General features: G+C 40.4%; 2 protein-coding genes and 1 long non-coding RNA gene across 7 annotated transcripts; 2 read left to right on the forward strand and 1 right to left on the reverse strand.

Moving 5' to 3' along the window:
* Positions 1-907: 907 nt before the first annotated feature.
* Positions 908-7,649, forward strand: LOC112166495 (kinesin-like protein KIN-14T). 5 transcript variants are annotated; one of them, XM_040506707.1, is made up of 13 exons: positions 908-1,630; positions 1,754-2,043; positions 2,159-2,242; positions 2,432-2,599; positions 2,726-2,832; positions 2,964-3,139; positions 3,281-3,442; positions 3,561-3,776; positions 4,041-4,078; positions 4,417-4,544; positions 5,133-6,612; positions 6,758-6,878; positions 7,054-7,649. In XM_040506707.1, exons 2-12 carry the CDS (start codon positions 1,815-1,817, stop codon positions 6,871-6,873), a joined length of 2,904 nt encoding a protein of 967 aa, XP_040362641.1. In that variant the 5' UTR covers positions 908-1,630; positions 1,754-1,814; the 3' UTR covers positions 6,874-6,878; positions 7,054-7,649. The 5 variants fall into 5 exon arrangements, with proteins under 5 accessions (XP_040362641.1, XP_040362640.1, XP_024159128.1 ...); XM_040506706.1 differs by having other exon boundaries at positions 7,067-7,649; XM_024303360.2 differs by lacking the exon at positions 7,054-7,649 and having other exon boundaries at positions 909-1,265; positions 1,497-1,630; positions 6,758-6,971.
* On the reverse strand, positions 4,872-9,256 carry LOC112166496 (pentatricopeptide repeat-containing protein At5g56310). The gene is made up of 3 exons (XM_024303361.2): positions 7,479-9,256; positions 5,307-5,478; positions 4,872-5,165 (listed from the first exon to the last, which is right to left on the reverse strand). The coding sequence occupies exon 1, from the start codon at positions 9,199-9,201 to the stop codon at positions 7,621-7,623; it is 1,581 nt and encodes a 526-aa protein (XP_024159129.1). The 5' UTR covers positions 9,202-9,256; the 3' UTR covers positions 4,872-5,165; positions 5,307-5,478; positions 7,479-7,620.
* A 2,362-nt stretch (positions 9,257-11,618) lies between these two features.
* On the forward strand, positions 11,619-12,511 carry LOC121053099. Its single transcript, XR_005810773.1, has 3 exons — positions 11,619-11,860; positions 11,998-12,096; positions 12,214-12,511. It is a non-coding gene; the product is annotated as an uncharacterized LOC121053099 (long non-coding RNA).
* Positions 12,512-17,684: the final 5,173 nt, after the last annotated feature.

The following is a 17,684-nucleotide window of genomic DNA, read 5'->3' on the forward strand; positions in this document are numbered from 1 at the left end:
CAATCTTTTCTTCATCCATCTATATAGTCCTCCAATCTCTAATCGATCAATATGATCCATAATGCCCGCATGAATGATTAGGAAGCATGTATGCTTCATCCAGCTAGCCGCAGCAGCCTCTCGATCTATTGCCTTGCGTTAAGGTGTACAAGGTATTGTGCAGCCAAGGATGACTTGCCGTCCGTACGTTGTGATATTCTAGCTAGCTACCAAGTAGCAAGAATTTATCTATCGGAAGTTAGAAACTGAGGCTGGCAAGTTGTCTTTGGCTACATGTTTCTTTCTACTCCTCATGCTAGGCCTTCAGTGATCGATACATATCACAATAGCTTCAGTTTTTCACCATTCCAGGTACTTATCACAACCCTACATACTCTGGGTTACATCTCTGGATCCATCTATATTATCAGAAAGTTGTTGTCATAACCACCGTTGCCCCAACGCCCACAATTCCACAAAGGCAATGGGCCGAGTTTTTCACAACTCAGTTCGCATAGCAAAATATCGTCCCTTTTTTTCGACGTGTAGACACACAAAACTCTATAGGTAGGACTTAAAAAGGACGATATCTTGCTATGTCGACTAGACTGGGATAGAGTTGGACTCTAATACCACTTGAAAAAATCCAAAATTTTATAGAAAAGTGCTACGTAACACTTTTTAATTACTATATCTGGATCTAAATACCATAACTATTCCCAACTGAGACTTGAACTATATATAAATAAATACTTGAAGTCTCGCACATTATTCTGTCAATGTAATTGTAGGTTCTAAGTTCACCGAGTTTAATAAATCATTAAATAAAGTAAAACCTTGGACATTGTCTGCTTCTTTGGGGTCATCATCGCAAGTTGCAAGGTAGTTCTTTGGTCTATTTTGGTCTAGTTTGTTGTTTAGCCTATTGATTGGAATTTGCTGGCGTAGATTGCAATTAAACACAGATAAATCACTTGCTTGATTGATCAACTCGATCAAATAGCAAGCTATAAGGTAATGACAGCTCTGTTACATTCCTGAGCAATTTTTCACCCCAACCATCCACAAGAAAAGAGTGAAAATGCATCAATCATATGCAAACTTGAAAATGGGCCCCTCGCCAACAACCAGCTTTTGATGCTCTTGAGCAATTGAAGTGGTTTTGTCAAGAAGCAAAAATCCAATACTGGTTACCTGGACCTGTTTAACAAATGAAACAAATGCAATCTTGTTTGATGGTTTCTTTCTCATGAGGAGGATGAGCTAGCTTCCAGAGATAGCTCAAGGTTAGCTCAATAGAGAAAACCAGTTCCCCGCTACGTGTGGAAAACTTCAACAGGCTTTTGGTCCTATGTGCAACAGAGACATAAATTCTTCCTTCAGCATTGAACCAGCTATTCTTCTGATTTTTTTTTTTTTTAAATAAACAACCATATATGGACTTCCTTCTTTTCTTAGTTGCAAATACATTGTTGGTCTGAACTCTGAAATGGGAATATATTTTCTCTTATTCAAAGCTTTTGACTGTATGGAAGGCAACATATGACCTCGTCTGGTCTTTGAGGCTTGGGAGTCCAGAATGACTGCTGAAATTCAATTTCACATAAGGCAGGAGTTTTGAAGCTGTGAGCTCCTGCATTCAGTGATTCAGGTAAGTAACTTGTTCATAGTATCTCTCTGTGTTTGTTTTGGTTGCACTTTCTCAACCCCCAATTCCTTATGGCTGCAGACATTGCAAAAGATATCTAAACTTATTCATTTGTTTACTATACAGAGTTCAGTTTCATATACAAAGGGGCTTCCATTACATTTACAGTTCCAGAAGAAGGAAAACTATGGCATCAAGAACAAGAAAGCCTCTCCACAACCTTGCTGAAACAATTCATTCCCTGCTAGGACAAAAGTCGCATCTTACTACCAGTTGGGTTAAATCTGTTTGTCATATAATAATAAACCTACCTTCTGAAGAGCAATCAACCGACTTAAGAACCACAAATATAGACACAGTGAGTGCTTCAGAGAATCCTGATGATGAATTAGGCAATCGTACCTCAAAGATTACAGGTACATTCTTGGTATTTATATCTGCAGCATCTCTTTTTGTTTCCTGTGTGCACCAAACGACAAATAAGATGCATGTTATACTGTTACATTCTCCATCTTCTACTCTTCACCGCAGATGAACTTGCTATCTTGACTGCCCGGATAAATGAATTGAACAGACAGCGAAAGCAGTTTCTAAATGAATTTCTGGATTTGAAAGGTTTGTTATCTTCAATAGACATCTATTGAAATGTAGACTGGAAGCATGATGCTGCACCAAATACATTTACTCTCCTGTCAAAGAACCAATTCTGCTTACTAGTTTGACAGGAGAGTAATTGTACTTGGTGCAGAACTTAATGAAAGTACCAAAATTGCAGAATTATGCTCAGTATGTATGTCATTGCAGGTAATATTCGAGTATTTTGTCGTATAAGACCCATTGAAATGGGGGAGAACTTTGGCCGTTTTAGGCCTGTTGTAGCTTTGGATTCAAGTAATGTTCTTCTAAGATTTTCGGATAATAAGAATAAAAGTTACAGTTTTGACAAGGTTTTCCACCATGGCTCATCGCAAGGTACATCAACGCTTTCTGGTTGTAAATTTGGCTATTCTAGCCTTCATATAATCATTCATGTGTTAACCTACCTACACAACTAGCTCAGTGTCTATGACTAGGAACATGACTGTTGAAAATTTTCAGATGAAGTCTTTTCAGAAGTTGAACCAGTTATCAAATCAGCACTGGATGGCTATAACGCTTGCATCTTTGCATATGGACAGACAGGGACAGGGAAAACCTTCACCATGGTTAGGGCTCACTACCCGTCTCAATTGCCTGCATGCTTTCCGAGATATATTTGGAATTAATGTGACTTAAGTATGCTGTTTATGGTAGTTCTGAACTTCTGAATGCACTTGTTCTGGTCTAAATTTTGTAGGAAGGAATTCCAGAAGATCCTGGAATGGTGCCCCGTGCAATTGAAGCACTGTTTAAGCAAGCCACGGATAGCAACCATGTGTATCTCTTTAGTTTCAGTATGCTTGAGATTTACATGGGAAATCTGAGAGACCTGCTAATCTCTCAACCAACAAAGCCAATGGATCCAATGCCATGGTAAGAATATAGTTATAGAATGGTTGTCTACTTACACACATGAAACGTTATTGGCTTAGCACCTCCCTTGCTTTCTTTGTTAGTTGTCCTGTCTCAAGCCAAGCTTTGCCTTCCAAAATAATCCTACTTTTATTTGAACAGCCTCTCAATCCACACAGATCCAAAGGGTGAGATTGAAATTGAAAACCTTGTGGCTATTCGAGTGAGTGGCTTGACCCAAGCTATAAAACTATACAGACTAGGGTGCCGGTTCAGGTCAACTGCATCGACAAACTGTAACATTACCTCCAGCAGATCCCACTGGTAAATATTTCCCAGGAACTGGCTGCCTCAGATATGTCTTTGCTTTGGTTACTGATTTTGGAAATTTAGAACAAAAAATTGTGTTCTGAGACCATCCTTCTTATTTCTGTTTTAACAGCTTGATTCGCATATCAATCACATGTAGCGGAGCACCTGAGAGGCGAAGGGAAACAAATAAAGTTTGGTTTGTCGATCTAGGGGGAAGTGAGCGTTTGCTGAAGACAAAGGCATCCGGGAGAAGACTAGAAGAAGGAAAAGCCATTAACTTGTCCCTTTCCTCTCTGGGAGATGTCATCAATGCCCTTCAACTCAGAAAGGGTCATGTACCTTATAGGTAACTCAAAACTTAAATGAGTTCCTACCATTTGAAATCAGCAGCATATCTCCTATTTTGTTAGTGAAATCCAAAAGTAAGCTTTTAAAGATACCAACTTGCTTTAAGTAAGATGACTTCTCAATTCTACAAGCTTCTTAGCATGTAAGCGTGTCCATCAGAGCTCTATGATTTACTTTAATTGTAAACTTACGTAATGAAAAGGAGGCTGCAGTACTATCAACAAATACCTGAATAATTTTTTTTTTCCTCTACTAATGACAGGAACAGCAAGCTGACACAAGTTCTTAAAGACTCCCTTGGTAATCACTTTACCTCATTGGACTCTAGTAACATCCTTATACGTAGTGACTACCAAGTAACGACATTCCCTAGTCCAAATCTCTACTATATACATGAGGTTGTTCAGTTGTTACTTTACAAGATCTGCCACTGAATTAGTTTTTGGAGGTAAAAAAAAAAAAAAAAGAAACCAGGCATGCATCTGCTATATGCATTATGTAACATGGATGTACAAAAATTAATTCACCAATGTACCAAGCTGTTTTATGCCTGCTCTTTTATAATTTATTCTTCACCTTTTCTATTCATCATTCTGGTGTAAATATCATTCATTCCCTTGATTTTGTTTTATCTTCAGGAAGGGACTCAAAAACTCTGATGCTTGTCCATGTAAGTCCTAAAGAAGAAGATCTCTGTGAAACAGTATGTTCTTTGAACTTTGCAACAAGAGCGAGAACTATCCATCTGGGGAATACAGACTCGACTGTAAGTACATGTGCCATTCAATTCTTTACAGTTCTTCTTTCTATAGAATTAGGATCTTTAACAGATGTTTCTTTTGCCCTTTTATTGGCCAAGCAACAAACTGTAGATTTGACTTACTACTGAGATACTTTTCATCATCAGATTGTTTTTCAGATCTAAAAGTAATGGATTACGCAAATTTATATCTTGTTATGATGAAATTATTGTAATTTAATAAGAAACACAAGTTTTATTACATATAAACAATTAAAAGACATACAAGTGAAATGAATAGACCTCAATCTTTGATTTATCCAAATTTATTTATGTAAAAATAAATATGCTAAGAGTGGAGAGACCTGAATTGATACATATGCTAAAAGTCATGTAAAAATATCACAGAGTAAGCATATTGGTGCAAAAAAAAAGCACCAATTTGAGAAATAAGTAAAAGTCTTTTTAAAGAGAATGAAAAAATCATAATGCAACTGTACTACCTGTTTACCTTGCCATGAGAATATGAGTGACTAATCAGAAACTCATCTCAGCTTCAGTTTTTGTTATAATTTGTGAAATCCTATGCCTTTATGACTGGAAAGCTGAAATCAGGAACAAAGGGAGAAGGAAGTTGCAATGATGAATCTGCAAGAAATGATGAACAAGATTGAAGTTGAGCGCCAGGATGTTAGGATGAGAATCAAGCAGTCAACTCAGGAACTTCAAATTCTAAGGAGTACAGCTGCCTGTTCCACTGAGCAACTGGATAACTCAGTGGATGCTTACCAGTTAATGAATGAAGTGCCCCAACCTAATCTTGAAAGAAACAGGAACAATACTGCATATATCTCAGCACCTCCCTTATCCCAGGTACCAAGGTTTATGAGACCTACTGTTTGCAGCAGAAGAAAATCTGGATCAGACCACCTCCTAACTACTGAAGAGAAACTGGAATTCCCTGCAAGAAGGAGAAGACCATTCAATCATTATGCTAAATCCGTGAATTTCCCTGTAAAAGGTATTTCGGGAAACAATTCAGAAGGCAGTATTTCCAGAAATAGCTGTTTAGTGCCTTTGACTGTGAACAAAAGTGCAGATGTTGAGACAAATTACAGTCAAGATCTATCAGAATGTGATATTAAAGAGGTTGTTTCCCCAGACCAGGTAACATCATCAAAATGCTTGAATCAGCACAGGTATCACGTCGTTCATGGTGAGGGAAGTGAAAATGGAGATAAAAGTAATGCTTGCTCTGGAAAACATTTGAAGGTCGATAAGTGGCTATGCCAGAAGAATGCGCCTGCTAGCAGGAGTCATGTTTATAGGAACAAACGAATTCTAGCTATTCCTACCCCAGAGAAGAAACTAATGTGTAAAGGACAAAAAGAAACAGAAAAATTCCAGGATGAGAAAGTCAATAATTACAAGCTTGCTGTGGAACAGATTGTCAACCACAACAAATCGGGGAAACATGTGGATGTGGAGGAAATGTTCATGCAAGAAGTGAATATTAGCAAACCTCCCGCTAATATGAACGTCAATGACAATATTGACCCAAAATGTCACTCTGATTCTTTATCGGATGGAATAGTTAAAGAGACAATGATAAATGTACAACACAAACTAGATGACGAGCTGACAGAGAAACACATGCTCAGCAGTATCTATCCACCTGATATTTGGTGCTGCAATTTCAATTCAACTCAAGATGATAATGGAGTCAACTGTTTATCCACAATGCAGGCGGTATATGGTGAAACAGAATGCTCAGACAGTTCCTTGTCTAACAGCAGCAATTGGTGTCAAATTTCTACCATTGATTTAGCTGATAGTATTTGGGACGCAAGACAAGATTCTAATATCTCAATTTCAAGAATTGAACAAAAGTCAGGCTGCCAACGGTTGCCCATTGTAATAGGTGTGGATGATAGTGAAAAGGAAGACTTGGAAAAATTATCTCAGAGCTCTGGAGAAGGTACATGCCTACAAAAAGTGAGATCTCAAAGAGCTTTATTAATGAAAAATGTAATTCTAGAGGAACCAGTCAAGCCACAACAACTGACAAGATCACAAGACAATAATGTGCACTTAGGTAAGAGACATGTATAAAATTTACTGATCTTGTTTTATCTTTCTGAGTAATACTTTCACCCTTTTCTTTTTGCAAAAAACTAATCTCCTAATGATTACGCAATGATCCATGTCTTCACAATTCTCTCTTGCTCTGTTTTTATCAGGAATATGCAATCTTCTTCAACAGAAAATTCAGATATTATGGGCCGGTGCTCTTCTAGGATTAGGATTTCAAAACTTGGGACTTGAGCAGGAATTCTTCCTTGGTTTAATGCTCTAAAGCAGGTACAGTAGGGGAATTTAATCAAAATTCTGATGATCCTGTCCAGTCACTAGGTGTAAAAAATCAATGAAATAAAGTGACATTCATTTGAAAAATGTGCAAATCATATCAGTTTGATTAAACCAGGTTGTTCCTTTGATGAGAAATATCTTAATTGTTTCTCTGAAGCTCTTTCAGTTTCTGTATCCAGATTGTTCAGACCTGCTTCGATTATTTCTCTGATACCGTTTTTAGGGTTTTAGTACGTAGTAGAGGACAAAGAGAGGTGAAATAGAGAGATGGAAAGAAACGTTGAACAGTATGGGGGCTTATCATGGTACATACAGATATGTATATATATACACAGAAAGCCACTGAATCCAGCACAGTGAAGCGCGCTTCAACCTGCCATCATAACCCTCTTCTTATTACTCAGCATATATAGTAGATCCAGTTTAAGATGCCCTTATTTTCTGCTACGATTTGTTGATGGCTAGCAAAATTCATTCATATAGTGCTTGCGTAGCGCGAGTGAGTGTGTACATGCATGCTTGCGTATTGTGGGTCTGTCTATTTTATCAGCAGCTCAAGAAACAGAAGTCAGAAACTTGGAAATACAATACCTCCTGGGCGATGAAAAGGCTGGTACAGATAAGCTGGTGCAGCGAACCTCCTCCTCCGACAACCAACATCCCAAGTAAGCTCAGATTCTGAACGTGGTTCGAACACGGATTGAATTAGTATCAATGACATTGTGGCCAGTGGCTATTCATCGAATTCAAGCAGCTCCCCACAATCTTGTTGCGGACAGCCAGCCAAGTTAGACTGCCTGAAAAGCTTGTACAGGACTTCATATATCCTATCTCCCTCGGAATGTGATTTGTCTCCTGCAATGAATCCATGAACTCTGCCATTCACGTCTATGAAACTCCTGCCTGGCATCTTCTTCACTCCATTGTCCCTCATCACTTTCCTTAGCATCCTAGATTTATTCCACCTATCCAGAGCAGTATATATATTAGACAAAAGTGAATAATTTCCACTATTCTGGGGCTCTAACATTAATAGATGCTGTAAAGCATGCTCCCCGAGCTCATCATTTCCATGAATGTTAGAAGCAGCAAGAAGAGACCCCCATATAGCCGCATTTGCTTCAAATGGCATCTGCCTAACAAGTTCCTTTGCCTCTTGAAGATAACCGGCACGCCCAAGTAGATCAACCATGCAGCCATAGTGCACAATTTTGGGTTCAATCCGATACCTCGAAACCATGATGTTAAAATAGCAAAGGCCCGTTTCAACCAACCGGGCATGGCTACAAGCAGAAAGGATGGCAATGAAAGTGATGTCGTTGGGTGCAATTTTAGCCCTTTCCATTTGAGCAAACATGTCAAGGGCTTGTGTTCCAAGACCATGCAGGGCAAGTCCAGCTATCATGGTTGTCCAAGTTATAACAGTTTTATATTTGGTACTATGGAAAACTTGAAGGGCTTTTCTTATGTTGCCTGACTTGGCGTACGTGTCTATAAGAGCATTGTTAAGAGAAACCAGCTCACGAAATCCATGTTTCAGAATGTAGTTATGAATCCACTCCCCAAAGTGGAGGGCACCTAACTGGGCACAAGCAGAAAGCGCGGCCAACATTGCTATCTCATCAGGTTGAACATTGTGAAGCTGCATTCTCCGGAAGACCATGATGGCGTCGGTGGGGCGGTTAACCTGAGCATATCCGGCAATGAGGGCAGTCCAGGAAATGACATTGCTATTATTCAGAGGCATTGTTTCGAACAGATGGCGGGCAGTATCTACGTCACCCAGTTTGGCATATCCGGCGATCATTGCGTTCCAGAGAGCGACATCCCTAAAGGCAGCTCCGTCGAACAGTCTGCGAGCATCGGAAACAGATGCACAAGAGGAATACATGTGAATGAGGGCAGTGACCACGCTGACATGGGTGTCCAGCCCAGTGCCAATGCTATGGCAGTGGACCTGTCTGCCTATCCCAACTGCGGCGAGGCCGAGGCGAACGACGGCCTTGAGCACAAAGGGGATGGAGTAGGTATCGGGGCGCAAGGCGGCGACTTGAATTTTGTTGTAAACAGAAATGGCCTCGGATGGGGGTAGAGCCTTGATCATGGTGTTGTAGAGATAAATGTTTGGCACCCGAATGCGGGTGAAGACGGAGTAGGCGTAGTTCGAGAAGCCAAGACAAGAGCAGGCCTCGATGAATCGGGAAAGGAGTCTGTTGTCCTCGTCAAGGCCTCGGGGTACCATCAACCCATGAGCTTGCTGGATGTGTTTCAGGCTGTAGCACCGCCTCACCAGAAAGGACATCACCTCTTTCATTCTTTTTCCTGTCCTGCTGTTGCACTATACTCTTAAACTACTTATTTACCCAAAGGTCTATCCTTCGATATATATATATATATATATATATATATATATATATATATATATATATGGGAATATTCGGTGATTCACCGACTAGCAAAATGTGCTAATCTATAAGCCACATCGCTTGTTTCTCGAAAAACATGACGTATCTAAACGTCCATAAAAGACATACTTGCAAATTTCTATTATCTGCCCCGTCTCAGGGAGGTCATTATCCATCTGTTTTAGTGCAGTTATCGAGACGGAACAATCTCTCTCCAATCAAACACCTACCGATCTTGATGAATTGCTTGAAGCAGCCCAGATCTACAAGCTTCTGCTTCTATGTGCATAGCTGACGACGCGAAAGGTAGAAAGTAGAAACCGTGTGATTCCACCCCTGCGTGTTCCAAACTCATCTCGAACCACAAGACCCACACCACCAAAGTCTGAGCTCGGACTAGAAAGCTCCATCAATATTATTGATTTTAAGTCTTGCCTTAGGCGGGCATCTCCACTAGTTTGTTTTCTGCTCTGTTTCTTTTTCTTTAGAGGGTGAAGCATATGATACTCCTCCATTAACTGCACTACCAAGCTTGCTGTTTCTGTATCGATCGCTATCGGGGACTAAGAATCACCGAGATTGCCTAGAGAAGACTAGGTGTATATATGTACCTGTATCAAGATTTAATACACAAGGCATCAAGGAGAAAAGCTGACGCACCGGCCTAATACTCTCTAATGTCGAAGTCATATATTTTTTTTTGATGACTTGATGATAGAAAAAAACAAACAGAAATTAGAACACAAAGCCTTGATAAACACCTCCTCCAGCTGATTTAAGTGGAATGCTGGGGACACCGAAGTGAGTAAACAGAAAAACCAAACAGAAGGATTATTAAAAGTACGCGCTGCCATCAATCCTCCATATAATTAATGATTTGATATATCAACCCCCATAAAAAAAAAAAAATCCTAGGAGAGATTTCTCTCTCACCCTAGCTCTCTACGGCGCCCTCGCCTACTCTTCTCCTAGATTTCTTCTCTACGACTCTCACTCTTAACCCTCACTCAACCACATGGCCTCCATTGATGCTATCACCGCTGGCAGTGCTGCCTCCTTTGCGCTTGCAAATGGAGGTAGTGCTCCTGATCTAGGGAGAATTGGTGGCAGCCCTATTCGTCGGTCTTCCAAATCTTTTTTGATTGGGAAGCCTTTGACCCGCCCACCGGTCAACCCTGCGGCCTTCAAGGCACACTTCCTCCATACCTGGATGGATGTCACTCTGGTGATGTTGAAAAAGAAATTGGGCAAGCTACTTGGGAGTAGGAACAAGAATCATCGCCCTAGCAAGAAGTCGAATGTCACTACTTTGCGACTCTCTTACCCTGCAATTATTGGTATTGATCCCAGCCCTAGTGACAAGGGCAAGGGAAAGTTTTAGGCTTTTCCAGGTTTCCTTGCCTAATACTAGAAGTTGAGTCTTTTACTACATTCATCGTAGTTTCTCTAGTTGTACACCAATTGAGGTCTCTAGGCGGCTAAGTTACTACTTCATGGGAAGTTGGTAGGGAGGATTTTGTTTCTTGTTATTAGGCTCAATAAGTGAGCGAATGTGTTAGCAGTGGAGGTCACCTGTCCTTTACTTGATTGCTTATACCATTTATGACTCTGGTGAAAGACATCATTTGATGTACGTGCCTTCTGGCCATGGATAAATTAATGGAATTATCTATTTTCCTCAAAAAAAAAAAGTATGTGTTGCCAATTAAAGCTAAGCGGTTTGCAACAAAATTAGCCTCCCGATAGACATGTTGGAAAACTGAAGGGTGAGAGCATTTATATCTTGCATTAGTCTTTTAATCCGCCAAGGAGTCTAGCATCTGCCTTGAACACAATCCATTAATAACTTGGAATCTCGTAATATCGAAGTCATATACTTGTGTATGACTATTGACAGAGAAACGATATATAAGAAAGAAGTAGGGGTCATCATTTAGCCCGTGGGCCTAGTGGGCCAATGGAGGCCCGCTAAAAAGCCCGCCATAGGCCTGACCTGGTGGGTAGAGGGCCGGGCTTGGTTTAGGGGTTATAAACCCGGCTCGGCCCGTAAAAGCCCGCAAATAAATATATATTATTTTAAAAAAAATATATATATATATATACACACACATATACATATATAATCCAAATTTCAAGAAACTGAATCCTACCGTTATTTAAAAAAAAAGGGAATCCTAGGCTAGAATGAGAGTATCCTACCGTTGGATTTGGAAAGTGGAGACCAGCTGTCTTACACCAGCCCACAACTGACAACCCCACTAGGTCAGTCACTCTCTGTCTCTTTCACACTCTCACCACTCGACTCATAATTGACCTATTTCGAAAACAACTTAACTCTTCTCTCTCATTCTCTCAGCCGCTGCCTCCATTGTGAGACTGTTCCCCGATTTCCCTCTAGCTCGTAGCTTCATCCTCCATCGGTCCATCCCTCCTCCATCCATCCAGTCTGCTCCATCCCTCTTCCGCTGCTTTGGTAGATCTGCGATTCTGCGGCAATCCCAACTAGTCAACGACGCCGTGGATCACCTCAAATCAGGCTGCTACCGCGACCTCTTCTCTCAGATCGAGGTTCGAATCTCAGACTAAGAACCCGTTACTTCAATTTTCTGTTTGTCTTGAAATAGATCGGTGTGAAATAGATCAGTTCGAATCTCAAACTAAGAACTCATTTCTATGTTTGACTTTTTAATCATTATAATGTGCAGGTTCGAGTGCAAGCTATTCGGGGGCTTCCCCTTTTCTGCAAGGATACCCTGAACACATCTCCAGTCTTGTAGACATTCTTGTGGAACTCCTGGAAGCTGGTAATGGAGTACATCATGTCTTCTCTTTTTGATTAGTTCATTTTCAGTTTCTGGTAATGGAGAGAAAGGAAAATCTGACGAGTTTGAGTTTTATTTCTTTGTTTGTTCATGCTTCAGAATACATATATCTGCAATCTAGCAGGGACTGAAACAAAACTGAATCAAGTTGAAACGATGGCTTTTGAATCAAGGTTATGGCTTATTTGTTCCTTTTACTTTTCTTTTGAAGTTGGTGTTTTGATTTATTGGACAGGACTTGAAAGAGTTAATTTTTTTTATGCGTTTTGAAGAACCCAGTTGTTCCTTTGATTAGATGTTGTTTTATGCATGTTTTGAGTTCTTATTGTCACAATGAATAACTGGTACTAGTTCTTAGTAACAATCTAATTGCTAGTTCTTTAAATCTCTATTTAAATGTGTAGGTACCAAGATCAGTTGAATCCCATGAGTTATCAACAAATCTGCAGCCTTAATTTTCAAGGACAGTAGAGAAGCAGAAACTCTCATACATTCTTAAGTTGAATCCCATGTATTTTTTTAACAAATCTGTAGGCAGCAGCCTTGAGTTGAATCCCATGTATTTTTTTAACGATTTTTATGTGCTTTGACATACATTCTTGGTGGAAATTAGATGTTTGATTGGAGAGTATTTTACTCTATTTATGTTTGATAACCAAGGGACAATTTTTAACTCCCTGTACCAATTATGCAGGGCTGCAGGCATATGATAAAAGGGAAGAGTAAAGAAGCTTTCATTGCATTTAGAGAAGCATTGAAGTCCAAGTTCGCTGCATATAAGTTGTATTAATAATTTGCTTTTGTTCTAAGTTGTAATTGGGAATGTTCCTATACTTTGTATTCTCTGTCTTTTTATTTCAATACATTAAATCGGGCGTGGGGATGAGCCTCCCAACTAGGTTGGGTTCCAAACCCCTTAAAAAAAATATCATATCTTTAAAACTTCTTTTGTTAATAAAGCCCGGCCCGTAAATACAAGGGCTACCCGGCCTGGCCCCAAAAAGCCTGCAAGACCCGCCTTATAGGACCGGGCTTGGATCTTGCCATTTATAATAAAGCCCGGCCCGACCCGCTATTTTTAGAAAAGGTAATAAGGCCTAGGCCGGGCCGGGCCCGTTGACGAGCCCTAGAAAGAAGTAGTTGCTTACTATTAATGCTAATTAATTATCCCATAAGTAGGGTATTTTGCTTCCATTCCATTTTCGAGTGGAACATGATGTTGTCCATTATTATGTTTAAGTGAGGCGGAACCCCTATTGGACCGGTCTTTAGAGGCACTCTCAGTCAGTAGCTGTGCCAGTCTATGTTGTAGTGCGAGACCCACACTTTATCCCAGTGATGTCCGCTTGACTCTAGCCTCATTGTCTAAGCCTCGATGCTTGTGGTGTTTATGCTTGATAGTATGTACACTTGCCATGTGAACTGGATTAAAAGAACTCCCCTCCACATAATGTTATTACGTTCCCGCCAAATAGTCCATACATATATGATATATAAAAAGACCTTGAAGTTGCCTGGTTAGGGAGCGAATTAAAGACCTCATAGACCCACTCTTGAATTGTGGTAGTCACATGCTCCCTAGTCCCTAGTTTCCGGGTTCAGTGGGCAATGGAACTAATAACCACAATAGCTGGGCAGTCTTTGAAGTCGAGCAAACTTCTCTCCTCCACTCCACCACAGAAAGCACATAGCTTGTCTTGTGGTTGGACCTTTCTCCCAAGTGCAACTTTAGTCTCCAAACAAAAGATATCACATTGGGAGGGATATTTGACTTCCACATATTCTGCTAGAAAACCTTAAAGGATCAGAAAGATAAGATGAAGTTGAAGCTGTACCAGTCAAATTTAAAGTTGATCGAGCAACATGGTAAGGACTCTTGACACCGAAGTAACCTTTATTGTCAAAGTTCCATAGAACCCAGTCCTTTGCCTGCCTTATGCTCAGAGGGATCTGAGCAATAATATATGCCTCCTCCCTGCTAAATAATTGTACCACTAACTCAGTTAACCACTCTTTGCTGTCTTCGTTAATAAGGTCTGCCACAGTCATGACCTCTGTACCCTCCATAAGTAGTGAAGACGGTTTGAAGCTATACGATAGTGGAAGCCATGGATCTCTCTATACTAGGATGCTGGCAACATCTCCCACTTGATATCGCACTCCATCCGTAAAACCTCCCGCCTGCCAGAATGCTCTGCCAAGCGTAAGATTCACACCCCACTAAGACCGCATCCAAAAAACTCGTGTGAGGAAAGTAACATGCCTTGAGAACCAGAGTCAGTAAGGAAGAAGGATTTTGGAGAATATGCCAACCCTGTTTTGCTAAGAGAGCCAAGTTAAACAACTCCATATTCCAAAAACGCATTCCGACTTAGAGCACAAAGTATTTATTCTAAGCCAACCAATTCATGTTTTTTCCTTACATTCTTCTTATAACCCCACCAAAAATTAGTCATGCATGAGACCATGAATTGCTTGACAAAGATATTGGGAATTACAGGGTACCTCATCACATACATTGGAATCGATTGCACCACGGATTTAGTAAGCACTTCTTTTCCAGCGATAGTAAGCGTTTTTCCCACCACCCCTTTAATTTACTCCAAACTTATAAATTTATTAATGCTTGTCCTGAAGCTAGCTCATAGTCTCCCAATATGGTCTTCAACACTACACTTCTATATCACATCGTTGAAAAAGATAAATGAGTCATTTACAAAAAATAAGTGATTAATACTAAGAGCTCTCCTATAAATTGCAACTGCGCGCATTTAGTTGTCTTTGAGACTTGGCATGAGAGATCAATTTGGATAAACTTTCAGCACATAAAAGAAAAAGATAAGGAGAAATTGCGTCTCCCTTACGAAGGGCCCACAAAGGTATAATGGAGCCTCTTGGCTCACCGTTAACAATAAAGAAGTAAGAAACTATCTTCATGTAAACCATGATCCATTGTGCCCATTGCTGACAAAAACCTAGCTTGAGCATTACTGCTTCTAAGAAGTCCCAATCAGCCTGATCATACATTTTACTCATGTCTAGTCTAAGGCGGCACATCATCCTACATTTTCTCTCTTTTGCTGTTTCAGAAAGTAGACGATCTCGAACTCTAACAGTGCGTTACTTGAGATCAAACATCCTGGTACGTACACATACACTGGTAGGGAGAAATAATATTTGACAATAAGCCTTTCATGAGGTTGGCCAAAACTTTTTACCCAATCTTGTAACAGATGTTATATAGGCTTATCGGTCTCAATGGCCTATAGACTTCGGTTTCTTAACCTTAGGTATCCGAGTAACATTAATCATCACTCTTCTTTAGTCCAAATACCCTTCCAGAGATTTTGCACCTTCTCAGCTCTGTTATGGACATTCGATATGTTCGTAATCCGGGCTCATATCTCGGCCTTCCCACCATTTGGGGAAGATCCAAAGTTTATGCTCTTGCTTATGTTAAAGACAACATTGCCAAAAAGATATTGGGCTGGAACAATTCACATCTTTCACAAGCTGGGAAAGAGATTATGATCAAATCTATGGCAATGGCAGTTTCCGCATATACGATGTCAGTTTTCAAGTTTCCCACCACCTTATGTAACAAGATCAATTATGCTCTTGCTGATTTTTGGTGGGGCAGTGCCTCTTCTCCGGGAATCCACTGGAAAAACTGGGGATCTCTGTCTCTTCCAAAATAGGAAGAGGGTATGGGGTTTCGCGGTCTAGCTGATTTTAATCTAGCCTTCTTGGCCAAACAAGGCTGGCGTATTCTCTCCACTTCGAATGCTTTGTGGGTGTCTGTTCTTAAACGTCGCTACTTTCCCCATTGTTCCTTCCTTGAAGCTACTCGGGGAACATCCCTTTCCTCAGCTTGGGCCAGCATCCTTGCAGGCCGAGCTATTCTGAGCCCGAGTTCTATTTGGTAGATTGGTTCTGGCCAATATATATATTTTTGGCGAGACAATTGGATACAAAGGTGCCCTTCTTTCAACCTTCTCTCCCACATGCCTACCATGGCGCCTATTGTGTCAGTTAATTAGGTTATGGGGTCGTGACCACTTACCCAATTTTAGTTTAAAAATTGCCTACTTGCTCCACTAAGAGTTTTTTAACCCCATTTACCCAATCTAATATCTATTGACAATATTGCCCTCATACTCTCTCTCTCTCTCTCTGAACCACCTTCTGCCTGTCCTTCTCGTCCTCCACCGTCGACTCACGTCGCTCAAGCTTCAGCGACTCCGGGGAGGGGCTGCGGTGGTGGTAGTGACGGCAGCGGTCGGTGTCGGGGTTGGATCGACTGCGTTCTCTTCACCGGATTCTGATCGGGTTGTGGCTGTGTTGTCTTCTTCAGCCACCGGTGGTTCCTCTTCTTCTTCGATATGTGGTTCCTCTTCTTCCTATACGACTTGGATAGTTGTTGTGTCAGATTCAGTTAAGAATGCGTTTTCTTCTCTGGATTCGGGTCGGATCAGGGATGCATCCTCCTCTTCTTCTTTCCCTGGTGGTTGCACGGTTGTTGCCTCCTGTTCTTCTTCCATCTGTGGTGGTGTTGTTGCGGCGGTCTCATCTTCTGCCATTGATCGTTTGCAGGGGGTTGGTCGGCGAACTGGCCAAAGAATGAGAGAAAGTGCATTGCAATACTGTAGCCTCATAATATTCAGCACAAGTTGTTCTAGAGCTTGCTTTCCCCGTTGGTTCTATATGATTTGCAAGTACAGTAGCTTCTTTTTTGGGATAATGCTCATACACCCCGATTCTACCAAAATACTTCCCCAAAACCCCAGCTAATTATTTCCTTTCCCTTTCACACAAGTATCTGTCTCTTTCTTTCTCACTTGCACAAACTCTCACTTTTTCTTCCAGCTGTACCCTTGTGATGTTTATATATATTTAATATTTCTGTTACGATTATGAAACGTGGTGGGCCCATTCTCAAAATTATTTAAACAGAAGTCTGTTAGTTTTCATCTTCCATTCAAAGATAAACAGTACGATTTACTATTCATAATTTCGATCGTTGACAGACTCGAATTAGTAGCTATCTGCAAACATACTGAAAAAGAACTGCAAACAGAAAAAGAAAAATTGAGAAAATTGAAGGCCTATAGAGATAATCTTAATAGAGAATCCCCCAACTATTGGGATATCATTTATAGACTTCAAAATAGAATTTATAAAATAGAAGAAGAGATAGAAAATCTCTTATATGTTCTGAAAGAGGAACAAAAACCTCTTGATTACTTGAGCATTGGTTAGATCCGCACCCAACTGGTATCAGAGCTTGTAAAAGGCTCAAAAGAGAACCCCTCCTTAATGGGGACAATGTCTGAATTGTTATTAGAGAAAATAAATTCTCTACTTAAATCTTCTGATGAGAAATATCAGAAGCTGTTACTAGAAGTATCTAGATGTCAGTCTATTCTAGAAAAAATACCTGCTATAATCCACCAATTAGAAAAATTGGAAAACAAAATGGATTATATCAAGGACCTTCCAAAAACGGAAGAAGAAAAACTGACGAGTGTCAGTAGAAAAATCAAAGAACAGCAAAAAACGCTGGATTCTAT

The sequence above is a fragment of the Rosa chinensis genome, chromosome 5 (assembly GCF_002994745.2).
Source record: "Rosa chinensis cultivar Old Blush chromosome 5, RchiOBHm-V2, whole genome shotgun sequence".
In the NCBI taxonomy this organism is placed as follows: Eukaryota; Viridiplantae; Streptophyta; class Magnoliopsida; order Rosales; family Rosaceae; genus Rosa; species Rosa chinensis.

Bases quoted from the DNA above. Each gene is read 5' to 3' on its own strand.
- LOC112166495 (XM_040506707.1), top strand. From the start codon at position 1,815: ATGGCATCAAGAACAAGAAAGCCTCTCCACAACCTTGCTGAAACAATT. The intron at 3,140-3,280 runs GTAAGAATATAG...TTATTTGAACAG, and splicing joins CCAATGGATCCAATGCCATG to CCTCTCAATCCACACAGATC. The intron at 4,545-5,132 runs GTAAGTACATGT...AGCTGAAATCAG, and splicing joins TGGGGAATACAGACTCGACT to GAACAAAGGGAGAAGGAAGT.
- LOC112166496 (XM_024303361.2), bottom strand. From the start codon at position 9,201: ATGAAAGAGGTGATGTCCTTTCTGGTGAGGCGGTGCTACAGCCTGAAA.